The sequence below is a fragment of the Macaca mulatta genome, chromosome 1 (genome assembly GCF_049350105.2).
Source record: "Macaca mulatta isolate MMU2019108-1 chromosome 1, T2T-MMU8v2.0, whole genome shotgun sequence".
Classification (NCBI taxonomy): Eukaryota; Metazoa; Chordata; class Mammalia; order Primates; family Cercopithecidae; genus Macaca; species Macaca mulatta.
In genome coordinates, this window is record NC_133406.1 from 204,343,314 (window position 1) to 204,369,264 (window position 25,951).

At 45.6% G+C, this 25,951-nt stretch overlaps 1 protein-coding gene across 3 annotated transcripts in view; it reads left to right on the forward strand.

Moving 5' to 3' along the window:
• The first annotated feature begins 1,078 nt into the window (after positions 1–1,078).
• Positions 1,079–25,951, forward strand: part of OSCP1 (organic solute carrier partner 1) — a 32,953-nt gene continuing 8,080 nt past the window's right edge. The window contains exons 1-5 of one of the 3 annotated variants that reach the window (XM_015135483.3): positions 1,079–1,295; positions 3,956–4,030; positions 12,461–12,615; positions 18,894–19,061; positions 19,605–19,685. In XM_015135483.3, the coding sequence (XP_014990969.2) occupies positions 4,003–4,030; positions 12,461–12,615; positions 18,894–19,061; positions 19,605–19,685 (432 nt within the window). In that variant the 5' untranslated portion in view covers positions 1,079–1,295; positions 3,956–4,002. Of the gene's footprint in view, positions 1,296–3,955; positions 4,031–7,442; positions 7,473–12,460; positions 12,616–18,893; positions 19,062–19,604; positions 19,686–25,951 lie in introns of all 3 variants that reach the window. The other 2 variants (XM_002802316.4, XM_015135476.3) reach the window with 2 other exon arrangements.

A 25,951-nucleotide genomic window follows, 5' to 3' on the forward strand; every position in this document is an offset into this window, starting at 1 on the left:
TACAGCAGATGGCAAAAAGTAATCCTGGAGCTCAAGATGAAGGTGAAGAAGGGAGTCACTGCCCTCAAAGAGAAATGGTTGGGCCGGGCGTGATAGCTCACGTCGAGGCGGGCAGATCACTTGAGGTCAGGAGTTCCAGACCAGCCTAGCCAACATGGTGAAACCTCGTGTCTACTGAAAATACAAAAATTAGCCGAGCATGGTGGCGGGCGCCTGTAATCCCAGCTACTAGAGAGGCTGAGGCAGGAGAATCGTTTGAACCCTGAAGGGTGGAAGTTGCAATGAGCCAAGATCGCGCCACTGCACTCCAGCCTGGGCGACAAAAACTCCGTATCAAAAAAAAAAAAAAAAAAAAAAAAGAAAAGAAAAAGAAAAAAGGAAAGAAAAGAAAAAAAGAAATGGTTGGAAGGCCTTTGGAACAGCGTCGAGAAGGGAACTTCACAGAGCCCCCAGGGCGCATCCTCTGGGAGCCGGACACACGGGGACGGACGGGACCGGTTTGCTTCATGGAGTATGAAACCAGGAGGGGCTTCACTTCAAGTAAACTTCTGGGAGGCGATGCAAACGACTCAGGACTTCTGATCCTTCCCCCATCTAAAAGAAAAGTCAGTTACCATTTTTACTGAGTGCTTTCGGGGCCTTTCCACGATCTCACTGATTCCTCTCAGCCGCCCTGTGATGTGAATGCCAGCTCCATGTTACGTAAGAGGAAGCCAAGGCTCAAACCCTGCCCGAAGTCACACAGCAAGACATCACGAGCCGTGATTCCAACCCAGGTCCGTCTGACCCGAGTCTGCTCTAATGCCCTTCTGCCTGGGCTTTTCTCTCCTGTAGGCACCTGAGGCCCCGCGCCAGCGGCCGGGGTCCCGAGCTCCGGGCTAGCTGTGTCAACACCACCCCCAGACCATGGCCCGGCCCGGCCTTCGCCCTTCCGAAGGAAAGACCTAGTCTCAGAAGCACAGCTCTCCAGTCACGGCCAACGCCCCCTCGGGAGGGTCCGCCACCCAGACCAATTAGCGCCCGACCTCAGGGCACCTCCCACCAAACCGCCTTCTGATTGGCTAGCTTTTCCCGTTGCGGCGTTGCCCTAGCAACCAGACTATTGGGACGCTGCGGCCTGGCCTCCAGGCCACTGGCTACCTAACGCCGGGGCTCTTCACCAGCCCCGCTCGTTTCCAGCACTATGTCGGTGCGGACGCTACCGCTGCTCTTCTTGAACTTGGGCGGGGAGATGCTTTACATCCTGGACCAACGGCTGCGGGCCCAGAACATCCCGGGAGACAAGGCCCGCAAAGGTGAGAGGCCCCCTGCCCGCTCCGCCAGACCCGCAGCCCGCAGCCCCGCCCTTTCATCATCGCCCTAACACCCACAGCCAGACCCGCACTCCTACACACTTCACTCTTATAACCAGGGACCTTTCTTACAAGCCACATCCATTTGGAGCCCCTCAGGAGTCAAATCCCCCAAAAGCTCTTTTCACAGCAGAAGAGCTTAATACTCCCAATGGACACTAGGGTACCTGATCTACCTAATTTTCCCATTTCTTCAAATGAGAGGTGATTTCCCGGTATCTCTTGTCAATCAGTCCCTTCCAAATGTAGGAGTCCCAGCTGCCCACCATCTGGTATCATACCCGTTGCTAGACCAAGCGTCCTCTTTACTCCCAAGGAACAGGTTCTGATTCTTTTTTTTTTTTTTTTTTTTTTTTTTTTTTGAGACAGAGTCTTGCTCTGTCGCCCAGGCTGGAGCGTGTGGCACGATCTCGGCTCACTGCAACCTCTGCCTCCTGGGTTCCAGCGATTCTCGTGCCTCAGCCTCCCAAGTAGCTGGGATTATAGGCATGCACCACCACGCCCAGCTAATTTTTGTATTTTTAGTAGAGATGGGTTTCACCATGTTTCCCAGGCTGGTCTCGAATTCCTGGACTCAAGTGATCCGCCTGCCTCGGCCTTCCGAAGTACTGAGATTACAGGCATGAGCCACCGCGCCCGGCCCAGGTTCTGATTCTTCATTCCTTTATGGTAGTATCTTACCACATAAGCTGGAGATTGGTCTTACTCATCTCAGAAGTACTTCTAGAAATTTGGGATTCTAAAAAAATATAGAAAAATATGAAAAAAATAAGAAAGTTATAACTCTCTCAAGTGTTGGAGGGGAATACAATTGTGAAAATAATATGAGAGCTTCAAAAATGCAAAATCTGGCTCCTATGGACACCACACTAATCCCCAGAAAAATGATGACTCAGAACACTCTGCCACTCTGTTCTTTTTCCTCTTTTCCTCCCTTCTCGGCAAACAACTTGCTTATACCAAATTTCCTAGGATTAATTATGAAGGAAATATTATATTTCAAAGTAGAGGAGGAAAAGTTGAAAAGGCAATTGATATGGCCGCCAGTTAAAACATTCTCTCAGGGCTGGGCGCGGTGGCTCACGCCTGTAATCCCAGCACTTTGGGAGGCCGAGGCGGGCGGATCACAAGGTCAGGAAATCGAGACCACGGTGAAACCCCGTCTCTACTAAAAATAGAAAAAATTAGCCGGGCGCAGTGGCGGGCGCCTGTAGTCCCAGCTACTCGGGAGGCTGAGGCAGGAGAATGGCGTGAACTCGGGAGGCGGAGCTTGCAGTGAGCCCAGATTGCGCCACTGCACTCCAGCCTGGGCGACAGAGCGACACTCCGTCTCAAAAAAAAAAAAAAAAAAAAAAAAAATTCTCTCCATTAATCTTTGTATGCTCAATTGATGTTCAACATACATATTCAGATGCTAAGCATACATATTCAGATATTAACTATTGTGTGTATGTGACTGAGTCCAAGTCCATGCATAAAAGCTAAAAATAACTCCCTATAACATAACCCCCCATTCATTCTGCACATTGCTGCCAGTGAGTTTTCTAAAATGCGTATCTGTCCATGCTTGCCCCTGCCTAAAACCCTTTGTCAACTTTCCACTGCCGTCTGGGTTAAGACCTTTTTGCACAGGCCATTTCAGGGCCCTTCCTGATCTGATCTCTGTCTTCCTCTGCAGTCCCTTCTTCTACCACTGCCTGCCTCCTGTTTCCCAGTAATACCAAACGGCTCATAGATCTCCGCTTAAACCATGTTTGTTCGTGTTTCTGTGCTAGTAATTCCCATCCCTACATTCTTCCTCTTCGATCTTGCATTATTCGGCTTAAGAATCATCTCCTTCAGGAAGCCCCCCCATATGCAGAAAGGGCCTGCGCGTGCTCTCATAGCACCCTATGCTCCCATAGCACCCCATGCCTGCTCCTTGCTAGCTTATCACTGGCCATACTATACTGAAATGATCTGTGTATATGTCTATCTCCTGCTTGATTGTCTTATTCATCTTTGTACTCCAGCACCTACCATAATTCCTAGACCAGAATAAATTAGTGATCAATAAATGTTTGTTGAACTGATTATCTAAATTGGCAGTTTTATATAGCATTGTTATTTTTTCTGTGAGAGGGTTCTGTTTTCCTTGGTGCCTGTGTGATCAGATTTCATTCAGGCTAGTGGCACCAATGAAGTGACATGCTGGAGTCCTCAGACTGGTAGGTAGTCTGCATCTTGGAAGATAGTGTAAATTAGCAATTAAGAACATACTCTCTGGAGTCTTATAGACCTGGGTCCCAATTCCAGCTTTACTGTTTAACTAATTGCACAACCTTCGGGTGTAACCTCTATAAACCTGTTTCTCCATAAAATGGTAATAATATATATACCTTAAAGCAAAGTTGTAAGGATTGAATGAAATAATGTACTTATTATGTTTAACACAATGAGTAATAGGTATCTTTCAACAGGAAGTCTGAGCAAGGCCCTCTGAATACTAGGGGACAGCTTTACCTTTAGGAGTTATAGCCTTTATTCTGGTTTTGCTAAATATGATTTTAGGGAGTTTCGGCCATCTTTAGTAATTTACATTCGCACACTCATTCATTCCACAGATTTTGACTGAGTGTCAAACACTATGTGAGCTACTGTATGGAGCCTGATGCAGCCCTTCTGGACATTCACTGGAGGTAGGGCTATTGATCAGTCCACTCCAGTAACTGATTCCGGTGACAACAATCAACAATAAAACAATGAAAAATCAAGCACTTACTTTGTACCAAGGGCTTCTCTTAAAAACCTTAATCCTCCCAACTATTGTAACACGTATGTAATATTACTATCCCCATTTTACCGATGGAGAAACTAAGACTAATTTGCCCAGAGTTACATGGCTGATAAGAGGAAAAGTAAAGGATCTGAGCCCAAGGCATCAGGCTCCAAAGCTCATACTGAGCCAATGTCCCCTTAACCACCACTCTACTCTGCTGCCATACCTTGGGGACTATATCAGAATCTTTGTGGGGTTGGTAGGTCAGGAGGAGAGGGAGGAGTTTGAAAAATATATATCCAATATACCCACTGATTTTTATCAAAGCAACGACAAAGTAGTTGGCAGCTGGACATCTGTAGAAGATAGAGTGAGAAAGCAGGGTAGAGAGCATAGGATTCAAAGGACTGAGAAACACTCATGTCTTCCACCTATTCCACCATTTAAAGTTGGTGTGGCTGCAGGAGCGGGAGCCCCTGTAACATATCCCTGTACACAGGAGCCTATAAAACATAGACTTGGTAAACTAGTCCTCTTCGAAGCTTTGAATGGAAATCATATTTCTTCTAGATGTTTTCATTATCTTATATGACTAATTGGTCTCCTGGAGGCCTTCCCAGTTCCCACAAGGCCAAGGCAGATGTTGCAGCTTCCCCTACAATGCAGCCTCTAGTTTAGCATTCAACAGAAAGGAAGTGTTCTCTCTATGGGGCAACTATTGAGTGTTGCATATTGAATGTAGTCTCCTGTTTTAAGCAATGGCGAGAATAATAAAAGCTACCTTTGCCTCTTAAAAAATTGATAAATAAGACCTTATTATATTTTGCTTAAATTCCTCATTTTACAGGAGAGGAAACTGAGGCATGTGGCCACAAAGTGATTTTTCCAAGACAGGTCAATCACAGTGTAGCAGGAGCAACAAAAGGGCAATGGGACTCTGGTTTTATTTTTCTAGTTCCAGTTTAACGACTAGCTCTGCATAGCCGTGGGCCTGCCCCACTCAAAATAGAACTAAAGTGGAGTTGTCACAAATAAGTCATCTGGAGAAATAATAGAAAAAGAGGGTGTTTCTCTTCTCTGGATTCTCAGGAAGAAAGGAGTGGGGGAGCACATAGCACTACAGAGACCCCTGCTGGCGCTCAGCCTGCTTGCCTTGGGGAGCATCTGCCAGTTCAATTTTATCAGCGAGAGTCACTGCCCTTCAGAGATGACCCCCTTGCGGCACCACTATTCCCAAACACACCTGCAAGGGGATTAAAACGCCACCTCCTTGAATTCCCACAAGTCTGTGCCACTAGACAACCAGTTAAATAAATGCTGCAGAGGCCAGGCGCAGTGGCTCATGCCTATATTCCCAGCATTTTTGGACCCCGAAGTGGGGGGATCACCTGAGGTCAGGAGTTCGAGACCAACCTGGCCAACATGGTGAAAACCCATCTCCACCAAAAATACGAAAACTACCCGGTCGTGGTGACAGATGCCTGTAATCCCAGCTACTCAGGAGGCGGAGGCAGGAGAATCCCTTGAACCTGGGAGGCAGAGGTTGCAGTGAGCCGATATCACGCCACTGTACTCCAGCCTGGGCAACAAAGCAAGTCTCCCTCTCAAAATAAACAGATAAAAAATAAATGCCACAGAAAGATAGATGTGGACATTGTGCCAAAGAAAACAGTATCTGCCAAACTCTTGGTGCTGCTCTCCCAATATTGTCTTTTCAAAAGCCCATGACTCTTGGTGGGGAAGATGGTGAATTGTCCCAGAGGAGTGTGATCTTGTAATGAACACACTTTGCAGCCGGTTAGGATATGGCACTGGGCATGCTTTCAGACTGCTCTCTTGGGAGCTGTTGGTATTATGTGTTGAAGCCATGTATATGCTTTGATTATAACTTCAGAAATCACCCCTCGTACCACAACCTAGTGGCAAATGTTTCCAAAAGAAACTATGAATTACAAAATGGTTTTGGGTTTTTTGTTTGTTTGTTTGTTTTTGTTTTTGTTTTTTGAGACGGAGTGTTGCTCTGTCGCCCAGGCTGGAGTGCAGTGGCGCAATCTCCACTCACTGCAACCTTCACCTCCTGGGTTCAAGCAATCCTCCTGCTTCAGCCTCCCAAGTAGCTGGTACTATAGGCATGCACCACCACACCCGGCTAATTTTTGTATTTTTTGTAGAGATGGGGTTTCACCATGTTGGCCAGGCTGGTCTCGAACTCTTGACCTCAGGTGATCCACCCACCTTGGCCTCCCAAAGTTCTGGGATTACAGGCATGAGCCACTGTGCCTGGCCAAAATGTTTTAAAAATACAGATGTGTATAGAACTTTTCTATCTGGGGGTGGTTCTTCTAGATTGAAATCCCCACCAAAAATTAAGGAAAGAAAAAAAGTCATCTTCCATCCTTTATGGGTATTGTCTAATGTCCCTCAGTAGAGGAAACAGAACTTGAAGGGAAGCCAGCTAAGCATTTGATGTGTGTTATGCATTTATCCCCACAATAGGCCTGTGAGGTAGGTACTATTATGATCCCTATTTTACAAATGAAACTGAGGTTAAACAAGTTGCTTGAAGTTTATGTAGCCAGTAAGTAGAACCAGGTTTCAACCAGTAGAGTCTTGATTCTCACCGATTTCTCTAGCCAACTGCATTTTTCCTTATTTGGTCTCCTCTTGGGATCTCCCCAACTGCCTTTGTCCTCAGAAGCTTTCTTCATAGTGGTCCCATCATTATTCCCTTCTTTTTACATGGAAATCATGCATCTATATATATATATAAAGTAAAACAGAAACAAATGCTGACATTTTCCTTTTAATTCACATTTCAAGTTTTCTAATTTGAGCAGTTCCATCTGTCCTCTAGAAAGGGAAATCTTACATTAATAAAAAGAAGAAGAAGAAGAAGAAGAAGAAAAGAAACCTCAGATTGTACACAAAGAAACTCTTTTCTCTGCCTGTTCTTGGAATTATTCTTCCTCATGGAGGCTAGCATCTTTAAAAGCCTGCTACTGATGATATGTATTCTTGTAGCATTAGAGAGCGGGGCTTCTTAGGCCTTTCAAGATGAACCACAGGATAACTAATCCTCCTCCGTTTACTCTCTTCTTAGGCCACTCTCCATAAGACATAGCCTTTCTTGGGCTTTTTTGAAATGTGTTGTTATCCATCATCCTTTTAAAGGTTTCAAATAGAAGGCAGTATGTTCACAGTAAACATTAAATGCCAACATGAAAAGTAAAGTTTCATAGATAAGATCATTGGAATTAGTATGTTTAAAACCTCCTCGAAAATAATGTTCTTGCTTCATGAACTGGTGTTTTCTTTTTGTATGCTTCATGTAGATGAATGGACAGAGGTGGACAGAAAACGAGGTATGCTATCTCTGGGCTGCATGTGTTCAGTGTGCATTCACAGGTTCACTCAGGCCTTTATCAGCAGGGCTTAAAGTGGGACCGCTTGAAACATTTCAAAGTCAAAGTAAGAAAATAGGCATGAGTTTGTCTTTAGCTGAAATATTGGTTATACATTTGAATCTTTTACTTAAGAGGAATAAATACAGCACGTAAGATGGAAACTAAGCAAACTCTGACCAAAAAGCCATACTGTACCTGAGGGATCTGTCTCCTTTTCTCAGTTCCAAACTTTGCAGGGACAGCTGGGGCAATAGCTATACTTTTGGGTATGTCATCCTATTTGATAGTCCTTAAAACAACTTTGTTAAAGTGTCATGCAACCAAAGAATTGTGCTTCAACATGAGTGACCCTCCCTGAGCCATTCTCCTAAGCTCACAGACCAACCAAGAAAAATTGAAGCATGTAACTGCATGGCTGCCAGGACTGTGGGCAGAAGGCATGACATCATGCATGCAGTGTGGCCTCATCATGCAAAAGCTTCAGTTTCCCCTTACCTACTATAAGCAGCAAACCTGAAAAAGTTGTCAACTCTTCAGAATAAAGCCTTAGACTTTCTCAGCCTTTAAATATCTCAGGTACCTTCTGTCATTTGACATTTGGGTGTGGTGTGTACCTATCATCAGCCATCCTCCTCAATATTTTAAATGCTCTCACCACACCAAGTATGCTGAGAAGATAACATATATATTTAACAGGCCAGGTGAGTGACTCATTCCCAAAGTGATTCCCAGCACTTTGGGAATCCGAGGCAGGAGGATCACTTGAGGTCAGGAGTTTGAGACCAGCCTGGCCAACATGATGAAACCCCGTCTCTACTAAAAACACAAAAATTAGCCGGGCGTGGTGGCGGGCGCTTATAATCCCAGCTACTTGGGAGGCTGAGGCAGGAGAATCACTTGAACCTGGGAGGCAGAAGTTGCAGTGAGCCGAGATCATGCCACTGCACTCCAGCCTGGGCGACAGAGTGAGACTCCACTTCAAAAATAATAATAATAATAATATTTAAAAGCACAGGCATTAGATCAAACAGACCTCATTTTAATTTCAGCTCCATCACCAGCTGTGTGGCCTTGCACTTTAAACTCTCCAATTCAGTTTCCCTCTTTAATAGAATGAGGATAATATAAAACGATAAGTGGTCTGGCAGGGGAAAAAAAAAAGGAATGAGGATAATAATTCAGAGTTGTCTTGGAGTTTAAATGAGATAGTGCATATAAAGTTCTAAGCCCAGTGCCTGGGACATAGAAAGGATTCAAACATGGTAACTATTCGGGAGGGGTTTCCTAGCCTCTCTCTAAATTCTTGGCTCCAAATTTCATATTCCCATAAACAAGTCAATTTAGAGCAGAGGTAATTGGTAAAAACTTGATTGCTTTCATCAAGATAATTACTTCATCAGACCAGGCTCAAAAAAAAGCCCAATTGAAGTGCTTGATACACTTTTATTATATTTCACAACCATCCTTTGACACTTCTCCTTGAGCAATTTTTTTTTTTTTTTTTTTTTTTTTTTTTTTTTTTTTTTGAGACTGAGTCTCGCTCTGTCGCCCAGGCTGGAGTGCTGTGGCCGGATCTCAGCTCACTGCAAGCTCCGCCTCCCGGGTTCACGCCATTCTCCTGCCTCAGCCTCCCGAGTAGCTGGGACCACAGGCGCCCGCCACCTCGCCCGGCTAGTTTTTTTTTTTTTTTTTTTGTATTTTTTTTTAGTAGAGACGGGGTTTCACCGTGTTAGCCAGGATGGTCTCGATCTCCTGACCTTGTGATCCGATCGTCTGGGCCTCCCAAAGTGCTGGGATTACAGGCTTGAGCCACCGCGCCCGGCCTCCTTGAGCAATTTTTGACCCATCCTTCCCTTGATGCATGGCAGAATTTCAGATATGAAGTGTGGATTTTGAGAGCTTTTCATATACATAATTGAATCATTGAAATGTATTTTAACATAAGTGTTCAAAAATAATGAACAGAAACTGGCTTCATAATCCGAACCCAAGACGAACCTTGCTATGTGGAGAACCCATTTACCAACTTTCTGAAGCTCCTGTGAAAGATCCCTTCCCTCCCCTGCCTTAGCCTCTTCCTGATGAAATTTGGCTCCTAGGCCGGGCGCGGTGGCTGAAGCCTGTAATCCCAGCACTTTGGGAGGCCGAGACGGGCAGATCACAAGATCAGGAGATCGAGACCATCCTGGCTAACACGGTGAAACCCCGTCTCTACTAAAAAATACAAAAACTAGCCGGGCGAGGTGGCGGACGCCTGTAGTCCCAGCTACTGGGGAGGCTGAGGCAGGAGAATGGCGTGAACCCGGGAGGCGGAGCTTGCAGTGAGCTGAGATCCGGCCACTGCACTCCAGTCTGGGCGACAAAGCGAGACTCTGTCTCAACAAAAAAAAAAAAAAAAAGAAAAAAAAAAAAAGAAATTTGGCTCCTAGTATATTCCAGCCTCGTGAAAAGTATGCAGAACTCATTTGCATGCCAAAAACCAACACTTAGACTGATGGGTGGGTCTGATTAAAACTATTTATTCGGGGATGTTAGGATGAAGGAAAAAAAATAAAAAATACATTAATTTTTAAAAAAAAACTATTCCTCAGGTGTAACTTAAAGATGATGTGCTGCTTCTCTAGGGCCAGGATAACATCTCCTTCCTCTTTGTGCCTGTGGTGTTTATTTCAGTGTCTGGTACCTAATAGGTCTGCCTCAACCAAGGGCTGGGTGAAGCAAATTGTAAGACAAAAACACGTTAACGTGTGCCTCTATCTTATTTCCAAAGAATGAAACGAGAAGAGGGAGCCCTAGGTGTCCTGGCCCAACCATTAAACTGCCATTTCCTCTTTGGGGGCATTTGTACTCACTGTTCTGCCCACAAGGACAGAACCCAGCAGTTGAATTGTCTGCATGCTCTTCCCAGCAGTTGAACTGTCTGCATGCTCTTGCACCAGGAGCCATGGTGCTCCAGAGCGCTTCACTTCCCACAGGGAAAGACTTCAATTTGCTTTTCACTTTGCCCGAGTAGCTAACAATCACCTTGGGGTATTCTTTCGTCCAGAACTGATTTATCTGGGTCTAAGCTCTTTTCGGAGCTCCTAATAAGGGCTCAAAGACCCCAGAGAAATGACTCAGCACCTAGGTGAATAGTAGCTCTTTGTAAGCATTAACCTAGCCAGAGTTGATGTGATGCTTTAACTTGAATTCTTCTTCGGCACTCCTCCTCCCTGGCTTACATAAGTCTGTGGAAAATTCTTCATATTCTCTGTTTTGAGGACTTACATATAGCTTTTCAGTTGTGCCTGTTTCCTTGCAAATGCTGCATTTTATGTAGGCTATGGTAAGAAAAAGGTTAGAAAACCCAGTTTATTGCAGGTTCTTTCTTGTTTCAGTCCAAGGGAAGTGGTCGGGCATGAGGCAAACCTGACAGAGTTCTATGTCTCTCTGAGCTGTCCACGGTGGGGAAACGTTAGGGCACATTAAGGGCAAGCTGGGATGGTTTGAAATTGTCAGATGTCAGGGACACCCTGTGTTGGTAATCGATTTGGTTCTCCCTCACTGAGTAATAGGATTAAGTCTAGAGTAAAATCTAAAGGTCAAGTGTGAGTTTAGCATTTCTGTATGGAGCCACAGTCAGTTCATTTGTGTCACTGGGGGGGGGTGTGTTGGAAATGTATCCCCTCTCCCCTCTCTCTGTAGCTCTTCCATTTAAGTACAACCAGCCCTCAGCTCCCCCTTCCCCCATAAAATGTGTTGAAATGCTTTAAAATGCTGGCCTGAGCCCTCAGCGTACTTCTGTCAATTACTTACAGGTAGAGAGTACCTAAAATAATAATTTCACTGCTCTCCCTTGCCTCTGCTCTAAAGAGATATGGCCACAGGCAATCATCTGGAGTGTCCTTTGTGTTCAACAAAAGAAGGAGGAATTTCCATATTTCAATAATAACTGCTCATGTTTAATAAGTGATTTTGTATAATTATTTTAAGTAACCCAGTTTTCTTTCAAATTTGAATTTCTATAAGTGTATGTTCTCGGTATCCACATATGCTCACATTTAGGCCAGGATAACTGGTTTAATTAAGGATAATCTTGTTCAACCATATCTGTTCCTATTTCTCATACCTGAGGGTTTTCCTGGCCCTTAACTAGTGATGTTTCATTCAGTAGTGCAAAATATCTAGATGAATGAAGACCTAAAACTATAGACACTTTGGTTTGTACACTTCTTTCTCACCAGAGGGAAATTTTCCATTTGAACAGCAGTGTGAGATATAGCACTACACTGTAGTATCAAGATTATGGATCAAATGTGGAAATTAAGGCATTCAAAAATGGTGCTATTCAAAGTACATGTCTTACAGCAACACTGCAAGTGTTTTCACCTCTAACCAGTGGGCAGACTTATCTGTTTGCATCAGATGTTATTCAGAGTCAATTACCATGGTTGGCCCCATTTTTATAATATTTAATTTTAAGTAAAAATGTTTAGATTTGCTTTTAAAAATCAGATTTATTTTTATTTTTATTTTTTAGACAGGCTCTCCTTATGTGGCCTAGGTTGGAGTACAGTGGCACAATCAGAGCTCACTGCAGTATTGAATTCCTGGGCTCAAGCGATCCTCCTGCTTCAGCTTCCAGGCCTGCCACCACACCCAGCTAATTGCTTTCAATTTTTTGTAGAGGCAGGGCCTAACTGTGTTGCCCAGGCTGGTCTCAAACTCCTGGCCTCAAGTGATCCTCCAGCCTTGGCCTCCCAAAGCTCTGGGATTATAGGCGTGAGCCACCACACCCAGCCAGTAATCTTTTTTAAAGAAAGAAATATTCCTCTTATCATCAAGTGAGATAATATTTACATAAGGAGTTTATAATCTCTGAAGCACAACACATTGGTGCCTCATCGTCATTTATGTCTGCCCTGAAATGGTGTCATAAAGCACTGTGTTCTCTCTTGTCTCTGCAGTTCTGAATGACATCATCTCCACCATGTTCAATAGAAAGTTTATGGAGGAATTATTCAAGCCTCAAGAGCTCTATTCCAAGAAGGCCCTGAGGACTGTCTATGAGCGCCTGGCTCATGCCTCCATTATGAAACTGAACCAGGCCAGCATGGATAAGGTGAGCAGACAGCTGCCTTTGTCATCTTGATTGCATTTTTTGTACCTTTTGTGGATGATCATAGACTGGGGTCACGTGAGATGATGTATGCAGTGGTTCCTTGCAAGAAACAGGCATGTGTAAATACTAGTAGTTGTTGAGTTTCAGAGTGGGAAAGACCTCAGAAATCATCCACAACAACCCCTCTGTTGTTTATGTCGTTCCACCTGCCCAAAGAGAGTGCTGGGTTTTGTTTGATTTGTTTTGTTTTGTTTTGTTTTGTTTTTGAGACAGGGTCTCACTCTGTTGTCCAGGCTGGAGTGCAGTGGCACAATCATAGCTCACTGTGGCCTTGATTTCCCAGGCTCAGGCAATTCTCCTGCCTCAGACTCCCAAGTAGCTGGGACTACAGGCACATGCCATCACACACACTGGCTAATTTTTTTTTTTTTTTTTTTTTGGAGATGGAGTTTCACTCTTGTTGCCCAGACTGGAGTACAATGGCACGATCTCAGCTCACCACAACCTCCGCCTCCCGGCCCAGCCACACTGGCTAATTTTTAAATTTTTGTAGAGATGGGGTCTCACTTTGTTGCCAAGGCTGGTCTCGAACTCCCAGGCTCAAGCAATCCTCCTGCCTCAGTCTCCCAAAGTGCTAGGATTACAGGTGTGAGCCACTGCACCCAGACAAGAGTGCTGGCTTTCATGCCCATATTTATGAACCCCAGGAATACACGCCTTAACACAGTAAAAGCACTCAACCCTGACTGGGCGTGGTGGCTCACACCTGTAATCCTAGCACTTTGAGAGGCCAAAACAGGCGGATCACTTGATGTCAAGAGTTTGAGACCAGTCTGGCCAACATGGTGAAAACCCATCTCTACTAAAAATACAAAAATTAGCTGGGTGTGGTGGCACGCGCCTGTAATCCCAGCTACTCAGGAGGCTGAGGCAGGAGAATCACTTGAACTTAGGAGGCGGAGGTTACAGTGAGACGAGATCACACTGCTGCACTCTAGCCTGGGCGACAGAGTAGGACTTCATCTCAAAAATAAATAAATAAAATAAATAAAAAATTTTTAAAAAGCACTCAACCCTAAAACTTTAATTCTGCCTCATTCTTCACAAATCTCAGCTCTGCATTGTAGAAACCAGATATTTTTTAGAGCAAGTTCAAAAGCAGTCTTTACTCATAATGTGAACATACCTATTTCTTTGGGAAACAAAGTATTGGAATGCTGTGATTTTTTAAATAATAATTCCTTCAAGAATATATCTACCTCTGAATAATAATAATAATAATAATAATTCCACATGAATAAATGGCAGAGGACAGACAAGTCTGTTTAGAAAAATTCCAAATGATTTATGTAGATACTCTGTCCTCAGGGAGGGAGAGTGTAACTCCCCCTCCTTAGGTGGGGGCTGCACTTCAAAGAGTCCAGTATGGAAAGGAGGGATGAAATAATTAGCTTTACAGTAGAGAAACTTGATAAACTACCCCAACCAGATGGTCAAGGTAACATCCACAGTGATGAGTCACGTTGCCAGTATGTACCCTGCCATGATGTGATGAAAATGGCACTTCACCTCTGTGGTCTTCCTCCCTGAAACTCCAAACCCCAGGCTAACCATAAGAAAAACATCACACGAATACTGTTTGTGGGTCATGCTTAGAAAATACATGACCAGTACTCAAAACTGTCAAGGTCACCAAAATCAAGGAGAGTCAGAGAAATTCACAGCCGAGAGGAGCCCAAGGACACAGGACAGTGGAATGGAATGTGGTGTCCTGGATGGTTTTTCAGAACAGAAATAGGATGTTAGGGGGAAACTAATGAAATCTTTAAAGTTTGGTCTTTAGTTAATGTAAAATATAATTATAATTCCTTTACAACTTCCTCCATCATGCGAAAGAACTACCAGGCACAGTGTCTTGTGGCTCTAATATCAGTGCTTCGGGATTGAGGCCAGCAGTTTAACACCAGCTTGGACAACCTAGCAAGACCAGATCTCTACAAAAAAATTTTTAAAGGTCGGTGCAATGGCATATGCCTGTAATCCCAGCACTTTGGGAGGCCAAGGCAGGAGGATCGCTTCAGCCTAGGAGTTCAAGACCAGCCTTGACAACATAGCAAGACCCTGTCTCTAAAAAAATAGAGAGAGAGAAAGAAAAATTTTAAAAATCATGGTGACTGGGCCGGGCGCGGTGGCTCAAGCCTGTAATCCCAGCACTTTGGGAAGCCGAGATGGGCGGATCACGAGGTCAGGAGATCGAGACCATCCTGGCTAACACGGTGAAACCCCGTCTCTACTAAGAAATACAAAAAATAGCCGGGCGAGGTGGCAGCACCTGTAGTCCCACCTACTCGGGAGGCTGAGGCTGGAGAATGGCGTGAACCCGGGAGGCGGAGCTTGCAGTGAGCTGAGATCCGGCCACTGCACTCCAGCCTGGGCTACAGAGCGAGACTCCGTCTCAAAAAAAAAAAAAAAAAAAAAAAAATCATGGTGACTGATGGTGGAAGTTAGATTTGCAGAGTCAGCACTCACTTATTACTGGTACTTAGAAGACGCAGGGAGACAGACTGCCTTTAACTGTGCCCTCTTACCTCTTGCCATTTACCTTTGGAAAGTTACTTGAATTCGGCCAGGCACACTTTAATTCGGCCAGCCACTGCTCACGCCTGTAATCCCAGCATTTTGGGAGGCCGAGGCGGGCAGATCACGAGGTCAAGAGATCGAGACCATCCTGGCCAACATGGTGAAACCCCGTCTCTACTAAAAATGCAAAAAATTAGCCGGGCCAGGCAGCACACGCCTGTAATCCCAGCTACTTGGGAGGCTGAGGCAGGAGAATTGCTTGAACCTGGGAGGCGGATGTTGCAGTGAGCTGAGATCGCGCCATTGCACTCCAGCCTGGGCAAAAAGAGCGAAACTCTGTCTAAAAAAAAAAAAAAAAGTTACTTTAACTCTGAGCCTCCATTTTCTCATCTGTAAAATGGGGAAAATAAATGCTACTTCATCAGTTATTGGGAGGATTAAATGAGAACATACCTAGGCCTGGCATATAGCTGTTCAATAAATATTAATTATCTTTTCAGTTCTGCTTGCTTTTCTCTCTCTGCCTTTAAAAAAGTTTAGAGACTGAGCACAGTAGCTCACACCTGTAATCCCAGCACTTTGAGAGGCACAGGTGGAAGAATCACTTGAACCTAGGAGTTCAAGACCAGCCTGGGCAACATAGCAAAAAACCATCTCTAATATTTTCTAACATATTAGTAAAAACCCTAGTGAGACCTCATCTCTACTAAAAGTTGGAAGAACTAGCTGGGCACAGTGGCACACAGCTGTAGTCCCAGCGGCTCAGGAGGCTGAGATGGGAGGATAGCTTGAGCAGGGGAGGTTGAGGCTTCAGTGAACTGTGTTCATGCCACTGTACTCCAGCCTGGGTAACAGAGTGAGACGCCTATGTCAAAAATAAAAAAAAGAAAAGAAGAGGAAGTTTAAATGTCCATAGAGGAAGGACACAGAACTTAGAATCAAAAACCCTGAGTTTAAGCCTTAGCTCTACCAGTTACTAGCTGTGAGACCCAATTTACTGAATTACTCTGAACTGTCATTCCTTCCTCTTGCACCTGTTTTTATCCTTTATTTCTAGCATGGTTTCCTATATACGAGCACTTAATGTTTGATCATGATGGCAGAGTCTCAAATATGTATCTCCAGTATTATACTTTCCCAACCCCCATGCACACACACCAGGCTATTCCTGTTTTCTGGGGGTTGTTTTATTTTTATTTATTTATTTATTTTGAGACAGAATCTCACTCTTTCACCCAGGCTAGAGTGCAGTGGCACCAACTCGGCTTGCTGCAACCTTTGCCTCCCAGGTTCAAGCAATTCTCTTGCCTCAGCCTCCCTAGTAGCTGGGATTATAGGCACACACTACCACGCCTGGCTAATTTTTGTATTTTTAGTAGAGATGGGGTTTCACCATGTTGGCCAGGCTGGACTCAAACTCCTGACCTCAGGTGATCCACCTGCCTCAGCCTCCCAAAGTGCTGGAATGACAGGCATGAGCCACCGCTCCTGGCCAGCTATTCTGGTTGTATGCCACCTTCTAAGTGGAAATGTTTGACTGCATGTAGGAGAAATGGGATTGTGTAGCAGGGTCCTGGCAAGTGCCTTAGAATCTGATAGTCTTGAGGTCAAATATCATTCTGCACTTACCAGCAATGTGAAATTAGGCAAGTTTCTTCATTTTTAAACTGGGCTAATACCTACCTCGTAGAGTTCGTGTGAAGAATAAATGGGATCAAATGAGGTAATATATATACACGTGCTTGGCACGACACTCAGATGGTAGTTGTTTATAGTTTCAATCCTGCCCAGACATGTCCTTAAGTTAACTGTCCATCTTCTCTCTTGGCTCCTCCACTCCCACATCCCCCAGATGTCCTTTCCTCCATCAATAGCATCATCCCTCCCCACCCACACTAGGCTGAAAAGGCTGCAGTCCTTCTGGACCACCCTGATCATCATCCCTCAAATCTAGGCAGTCACCACCTACTGACAGCTTTTCCTTCTAAACAGCACATGGTCTTCCTTTCCCTGACTTCTCTGTTCCCACTATCTTTTTTCCAGGCCTTAAGTCTGGATTACTCCAACAACATTTCTTTCATTCATGCAATCAATAGATATTTATTGTAATCCTTTTAGGAACCAGGTGCTAGCTACTCCCCCTAACTAGTCTCTCCCATCTCTCACAACTCATCGTTGCCAGATCTCGTTCAGTCACCACTTTGATCATGTCAGCTCAGCAAACTTTAACCCCCTAACTTCTACTACAGCCAGTCTAAATTATATTGTGTATCTCCCCAAAAACTTGATTCTGTTTTAAATAATTCAGCTTTTATTTTATATTCAGGAGGTCCATGCACAGGTTTGTTACGTGGGCATATTGCATGATCCTGAGGTCTGGGGTCCAGCTGAGCCCATCAGTCAGGTAGTCAGCATAGTACCCAATAGTTAGTTTTTCAACCCTCGACCCCTTCCTCCCTCCCTCCCTCCCCATTCCTGCAGTCCCCAGTTTCTATGGTTGCCATCTTTATTTGCCATACTTACCCAACTTTATTACCTGCCATCCCCAACACAAACTATCCTCCGGCCATTCTCCTCTTTCTCCCAGAAAAATAACATACTCATTGCTGCCTCCAGGCCCTCACATGTACTGTTTCCCTCAACTGAAATGCCTTTCCTCTGCCCTCAGCCAGTTGAAATCCTGCAGCTGCCTCGAGGGCTATATAAGGCCACTTGTGCCACGAAGCCTGTCTTCACCACTTTGGTACTCACTGTTCCTCCCTTCTGATCTTTCGTGTATGCTCATACCACACCTATGTGGAGATGGCTTGTTGATATCCACATAGTTCATCATTTAAAATGATTCTTAGAAAGCTGTAGAACTTGGCCGGGTGCGGTGGCTCAAGCCTGTAATCCCAGCACTTTGGGAGGCCAAGACAGGCAGATCACGAGGTCAGGAGATCGAGACCATCCTGGCTAACACGGTGAAACCCCGTCTCTACCAAAAAAAATACAAAAAACTAGCCGGTTGAGGTGGCAGGCGCCTGTAGTCCCAGCTACTCGGGAGGCTGAGGCAGGAGAATGGCGTAAACCCAGGAGGCGGAGCTTGCAGTGAGCTGAGATCCAGCCACTGCACTCCAGCCTGGGCGACAGAGCGAGACTCCGTCTCAAAAAATAAAAAAATAAAAAAATAAAAGAAAGCTGTAGAACTCTATACTTGCCACTTGCACACATATTGCCTCATTTATTGCTCTCAGCACCTCTGCAACATTGGAAAATTAGAGAGTATTTTTTTACAGATGAGAAAACTCAGGTCCAAAGAAGTTAAGAAACTTGGCCAAGGTTATACAATAAGTTAGGAAGAAAGGAGTACTTAAATTTGCATTTTCTTTCTCCAGGTCCAGTGCTCACTTTGGGACTCCACAGCTGCCAATATTATTTCTTATGTATCCCATTAACAATACACATCCAGTGACCAGAAATCCTGGTTTGCCCAGGAATGTGCTGGCTTACTCATGTTGTCCTGGCTTAATTATTAAAAGCACCCGCTTTGACTTTCAGAAGTGTCTTGGTTTGAGTGATAAGTGAGACGGTCACCCGAGCTGTATGGCAAGCCCAGAGCTGGTTTTCAGTAAATGCTTGACTGAATCACTGTTTGGAGATTCTCACACCTGATTTTGATATGATCCCATTTCTTTTGCTTGTGTGTGGGTTGGCAGCTCTATGACCTGATGACCATGGCTTTCAAATATCAAGTATTGCTGTGTCCCCGACCCAAGGATGTGCTGCTGGTCACTTTCAATCATTTAGATACCATCAAGGGATTCATCCAAGACTCTCCAACCATCCTGCAGCAAGTGGACGAGACTTTCCAGCAGCTGACAGAAGTAAGAGCGCCATCAGTGTCTCACCTCTCAGCCCTAGTACTTTTTCTCATCCCTCTGTTAAGAACAGGTAGATTATATGACAGAGAGAACAGAATGAGGAATGGCAAAGCCTGCCACTCTCCCAGAACGTTCTGAAAAGCTCTCTGTGTCCATTTTGGTAATATAATAGGGATCATCATCTTAAGTCCTCTTACTGATGCCTTCACAATTGGAAAAGCAATCATACAGAGCATAGCCATTTTCTCCTCACTTTTCTGAAAGGGAGTTCGTAGTGGATGTTCTGCTAAATCTTGGGGAACAGCCTCTCCGGCCTCTCCAGGAGAATGGGAGAGAGGAAGCATACCGCTGCTCAGGTGTGGGGTAACAGGCTTTGTCACCGTGGAGAGGGAGCACTGCTGGTCTCCCCGCTGCCCTTCCTGCCCAGCAGCCCAGTCCTCTCCTTATCTATGTGGCTCCCATCCCTGAGCACCCACCTGCCCTGCCTATGCGTACTACTCATCCCTCTTTGAAAGTGAAGAGCTGCTTTCTGCTTGCCTTTGGCAGATATATGGTGGTCTCTCTGCAGGGGAGTTCCAGCTGATCCGGCAGACGCTCCTCATCTTCTTCCAAGACCTGCACATCCGAGTAAGTCAATGGGCAGCCCTGGGAAAACTCAGGAGCTGCTGTACCAGGGAAACAACGCTGGTAGTCATCAGGGCAGACAAGGGTGGAGATTTTGCCCAGTTAGTGATGTCCTCAGGGTTTGCCCCTCTAATGATAAAGATGTTGATAATGCATCTCAGCAGTTTTTAAATGGACCAAGGAAGGCAGTGAGGCTGCCATTTTCTGATTATCTTGTGAGCTTCTTTGAAATATTGTTTCTTCTGTTAATTCTCCAGAGGAAATATGCTCTCAAGTCACCAGCCTGATCTCAACTGCAAAACCTTTTCTTGAGTTTTATCCTCCTTGACCTCTCCAGCATCTGACACTGTCAGGAGGCTGTCCCTACTCCATGGAACTCTCACCCTTCCAGGTCTTTCATGGCTCTGTACCATCCTGGGCTTCCCTTCCCTTCCCTCTCCCATCTCAATGCCTTTTACTCCTTCCTCTCCCTCCACCTGTCTCCAAACCTTCCTCCTGTCTCTAGCCACCTCCTGCTAATTAGGCATCTCCTTCCTCACCCTTTGTCTACCAGCTCCTCTGCCTGTGACTCCTGAGTCTAACCTCTGCTCTACCCTGGCCCCACCCCTGCCCTCCAGACTCACATCTCCAGCACCTTGCTGGAGCTTCCCACCAGGATGCCCACCAGTGTCTACAACTTGATGTCTGTAGCTAAACTAATCTCCACAGTTCAGGGGCTACCCTGACTTTCTCATTTCTTTTGAGGGCACCACCACCATTCTCCCACTCACTTGACTCAGAACCAGAATGTCACCTTTGATTCCCCTTCCCTGATCCTCCTCCAGTTGCTTCTAAGACCCATAGAGTCGGCTGGGCACAGTGGCTCACGCCTGTAATCCCAGCATATTGGGAGGATGGGGCAGATCACCTGAGGTCAGGAGTTCGAGACCAGCCTGGCCAACATGGTAAAACCCCATCTCTACTAAAAATATAAAAATGAGCCAGGCATGGTGGCAAGCACCTGTAGTCCCAGCTACTCAGGAGGCTGAGGCAGGAGAATTACTTGAACCCAGGAGGCGGAGGTTGCAGTGAGCCAGGATCGCACCACTGCACTCCAGCTTGGACAACAGAGGGAGAATCCGTCTCAAAAAAGAAAAAAGACCCATAGAGTCAGCCTTGTCAATATCTACACCCTCATTTCCTTTTTTTTTGAGACAGTGTCTTACTATATTTCCCAGGCTGGTCTCTAACTCTTGGGCTCAAGTGATCTTCCTCCCTCAGTCTCTCAAAGTGCTAGGATTATAGGTGTGAGCCACCGTGCCCTGGCACACCTTCCTCTCCATCCCTATTACCACCATCCTGGCTCAGGTCGTCATACTCTTGTGGGCTATGCTTCCCAACTGGGCCACACTTCCCAACTGGGCCACTCTCCTCCTGCCATGCCTACATAGCCAGGCAGTTCTACACCATAACTTTTAAAAACACATTTTCTAGCCAGGCACAGTGGCTCACGCCTGTAATCCTAGCACTTTGGGAGGCCAAGGTGGATGGATCACTTGAGCACAGGAGTTTGAAACCAGCCTGGGCAACCTGACAAACCCCCTCTCTACCAAAAATACAAAATAAACTGGGCATGGTAGTGCATGTCTGTATTCCCAGATATTTGGGAGCCCAAGAGGTCAAGGCTGCACTGAGCCAAGATCATGCTAATAGGCGGGGCGCAGTGGCTCATGCCTGTTATCCCAGCACTTTGGGAGGCCGAGGTGGGTGGATCATGTGGTCAGGAGTTTGAGACCAGCCTGGCCAACATGGTGAAACCCCATCTCTACTAAAAATACAAAAATTAGCCAGGCGTCTGTAATCCCAGTTACTCGGGAGGCTAAGGCAGGAGAATCGCTTGAACCTGGGAGGTAGAGGTGGCAGTGAGCCGAGATCGCGCCACTGCACTCTAGCCTGGGCGACAGAGCAAGACTCCATCTCAAAAAAAAAAAAAAAAAAAAAATCATGGTACTGTGCTCCAGCCTGGGCTGAGACCCTGTCTAAAAAAAAAAAAGAAAGAAATAGAAATAAAATAAAAACACATTTCTGAAGCCTGGTCAACATGGTAAAACCCCATCTACAAAAACAAAAATTAGCCAGGCATCGTGGTGCACGTCTATAGTCCCAGTTACTCAGGAGGCTGAAATGGGAGGACGGCTGCAGTGAGCCATGGTGGATCCATGATTCAGACCAGGTGTCAGAGTGAGACCATGTTTCCAAAAAAAAAAAATCTGAGCTTCTGAATTTTGATCTGTCTCTCTTGGACAGGGCTTTGTTTCTTGCCACAATTTAACCAACTGATGTGGGAAAGATGGTATGATATGGTAAAACAAGCCCAGGCTCTGGAGCCAGACGTGTTTCTCTCTTTTTTTTATTTTCTGAGACAGGTTATCATTTTGTCGCCCAGACTGGAATATGGTGGCACAATCATGGCTCACTGCAGCCTCAACCTCCTGGGCTCAAGTGACCTTCCACCTCAGCCTCTTAGTCCTCTCAGTCCACCCAGTTACTCAGCTGGGACTACAGGAGCATGCCACCACGCCTGGTTAATTTTTTGTATTTTTTGTGGAGACAGAATCTTGCTATGTTGCCCAGGATGGTCTTGAACTCCTGGGCTGTAGTAATCTGCCTGCCTTCGCCTCTCAAATTCCTGGGATTACAAGTGTGAGCTGCTGCGCCCAGCTTCACCTTTCTCTTTGAATCTCAACTCCAGAGCTAGGCACAGTGGTGAGTGCCTATAGTCCAAACTACTTGGGATATTGAGGCAGGAAGATCACTTGAGCCCAGGAGTTCAAGACCATCCTGGGCAATATAGTTAGACTCTGTCCTTAAAATAAAATGTTTTGTTTTTGATACAGAGTCTCACTCTGTCTGGAATGCAGTGGCACGATCTTGGCTCACTGCAACCTCCACCTCCCGGGTTCAAGCTATTCTCCTGCCTCAGCCTCCCAGGCAGCTGAGATTACAGGTGCCTGCCACCATGCCCAGCTAATTTTTGTATTTTTAGTAGAGATGGGATTTCACCATGTCAGCCAGGCTAGTCTCAAACTCCTGACCTCAGGTGATCCGCCCGCCTCAGCCTCCCAAAGTGCTGGGATTACAGGCGTGAGCCACCATGCCCGGCCAAAATTAAAAAAAAAAAAAAAAAAAAAAAAAAGTTTAATTAAGAAAATGAATCCCAACTATAGGACTAGCCCCATGACCTTGGGCAAATAACTTCTCTTAAGTCTTAGTTTCTTCATCTGAAAAATGAAAATTATAATACCTAATTTTGTTGGGAGGATTAACTGAAACAGCATATGTAGGCCGGGCGCGGTGGCTCAAGCCTGTAATCCCAGCACTTTGGGAGGCCGAGACGGGCGGATCACGAGGTCAGGAGATCGAGACCATCCTGGCTAACACCGTGAAACCCCGTCTCTACTAAAAATACAAAAAAAACTAGCCGGGCAAGGTGGCGGGCGCCTGTAGTCCCAGCTACTCCGGAGGCTGAGGCAGGAGAATGGCGTAAACCTGGGAGGCGGAGCTTGCAGTGAGCTGAGATCCGGCCACTGCACTCCAGCCCGGGCTACAGAGCAAGACTCAGTCTCAAAAAAAAAAAAAAAAGAAACAGCATATGTAACATATATGTATTTGTTTATACATACATAGAGAGAGTGCTTCTGGAAGCATATGCAAGAAACTGGTCACAGTGTTGCCTTCCGGGAGTGGGGAACTATATGGAGGACAGGAGAAGGAGAGAGGCTGACTTTCCCTTATGTATACCCTTTTGAGACTTTTGAGTTTTGTACCTGGGCAAAATAAAATTTTAAAAAAGGGGAAGAAATTCATTATATTTAGTGCCTTATTGTATTTCCCTTCCATGGACAAAGGAAGATAAATAGATTTCAATTCTGATGCCAAATTTTTCATTTTTCTTTTTGTTGTTGTTGTTATTGTTTGGGTTTTTTTGTTTTTTGTCTTTTGAGATGGAGTCTCGCTTTGTCACCCAGGCTGGAGTGCAGTGGCACCATTTTGGCTCACTGCAACGTTCACCTCCCTGGTTCAAGCAATTCCCCTGCCTCAGCCTCCTGAGTAGCTGGGATTACAGGTGCCTGTCACCACATCTGACTAATTTTTTTGTATTTTTAGTAGAGACGGGGTTTCACCATGTTGGCCAGACTGGTCTCGAACTCCTGACCTCAGGCAATCCACCTGCCTCAGCCTCCCAAAGTGCTGGGATTACAGGTGTGAGCCACAGCACCCGGCCTTATTTTTAACTCTCATGAAGAATTGTATTTGCTATGGATGAAGCAATAATAACATCAATATAAATTAAGATCGGCCGGGCACGGTGGCTCAAGCCTGTAATCCCAGCACTTTGGGAGGCCGAGACGGGCGGATCACGAGGTCACAAGATCAAGACCATCCTAGCTAACATGGTGAAACCCCGTCTCTACTAAAAAAATACAAAAAACTAGCCGGGCGAGGTGGCGGGCGCCTGTAGTCCCAGCTACTCTGGAGGCTGAGGCAGGAGAATGGCGTGAACCCGGGAGACGGAGCTTGCAGTGAGCTGAGATCCGGCCACTGCACTCCAGCCTGGGTGCCAGAGCGAGACTCCGTCTCAAAAAAAAAAAAAAAAAAAAAAAAAAAAAAAAAATATAAATTAAGATCTCGGCCGGGCGCGGTGGCTCAAGCCTGTAATCCCAGCACTTTGGGAGGCCGAGACGGGCGGATCACGAGGTCAGGAGATCGAGACCATCCTGGTTAACATGGTGAAACCCCGTCTCTACTAAAAAAAAAATACAAAAAACTAGCCGGGCGAGGTGGCGGACGCCTGTAGTCCCAGCTACTCGGGAGGCTGAGGCAGGAGAATGGCGTGAACCCGGGAGGCGGAGCTTGCAGTGAGCTGAGATCCGGCCACTGCACTCCAGCCTGGGTGACAGCGCGAGACTCCGTCTCAAAAAAAAAAAAAAAAAAAAAAAAAAAAAAAGATCTCTGTCACTGATTAAAATAAAAAATATGAAAGTACAGATAAGATTAAGTTTTTCATTAAATTTAAAATAACAATTTTGAAATATTAAAAATTTTGTGTCATATTGTTATCAGGGCTGCATATTTGGGTATTGTTTTATGGATTGGTAGTAACATAAACAGCCATATTGATTTCCCAGTTCCCACAAGATAAAATTCATTATAATGAAAAGGCTTTCAGCTGGGCACAGCGGCTCACGCCTGTAATCACAGCACTTTGGGAGGCTGAGGCAGGCGGATCACAAGGTCAAGAAATCAAGACCATCCTGGCCAACATGGTGAAACCCCGTCTCTACTGAAAATACAAAAATTAGCTGGGCGTGGTGGTGTACGCCTGTAGTCCCAACTACTTGGGAGGCTGAGGCAGGAGAACCTCTTGAATCCAGGAGGCGGAGGTTGCAGTGAGCCGAGATCACACCACTGCACTCCAGCCTGGGCGAAAGAGTGAGATGCCGTCTCAAAAACCAAAAAAAAAAAAAAAATAGAAAAGCCTTTCCTGGTCAGGTGCAGTGGCTCACACCTGCAATCCTAGCACTTTAGGAAGCCCAGGCAGGCCAAATACTTGAGTCCAGGAGTTTGAGACCATCCTGGGTAACATGGTAAAACCCCGTCTCTACAAAAAATTTGCCGAGCATGGTGGCACACACCTGTAGTCTCAGCTACTCAGGAGGCTGAGGTGGGAGGATCACCTGAACCTGGGACGTCGAGGTTGCAATGAGCTGTGATTGCACCACTGCATTCCATCCTGGGGAACACAGCAAGACTCCATCTCAAAAAAAAAAAAAAAAAAGGCCGGGCGCGGTGGCTCAAGCCTGTAATCCCAGCACTTTGGGAGGCCGAGGCGGGCGGATCACGAGGTCAGGAGATCGAGACCATCCTGGCTAACACGGTGAAACCCCGTCTCTACTAAAAATACAAAAAACTAGCCAGGCGCGGTGGCGGGCGCCTGTAGTCCCAGCTACTCGGGAGGCTGAGGCAGGAGAATGGCGTAAACCCGGGAGGCGGAGCTTGCAGTGAGCTGAGATCCGGCCACTGCACTCCAGCCTGGGTGACAGAGCAAGACTCCGTCTCAAAAAAAAAAAAAAAAAAAAAGGCTTTTCTAATAATAACTCTGTATTAGAATTATTAAATTTTATTTATTTGTTTATTGAGATGGAGTCTTGCTCTCTTGCCCAGGCTGGAGTGCAGTGGCATGATCTCAGCTCACTGCAGCCTCCACCTCCTGGGTTCAAGCAATTCTC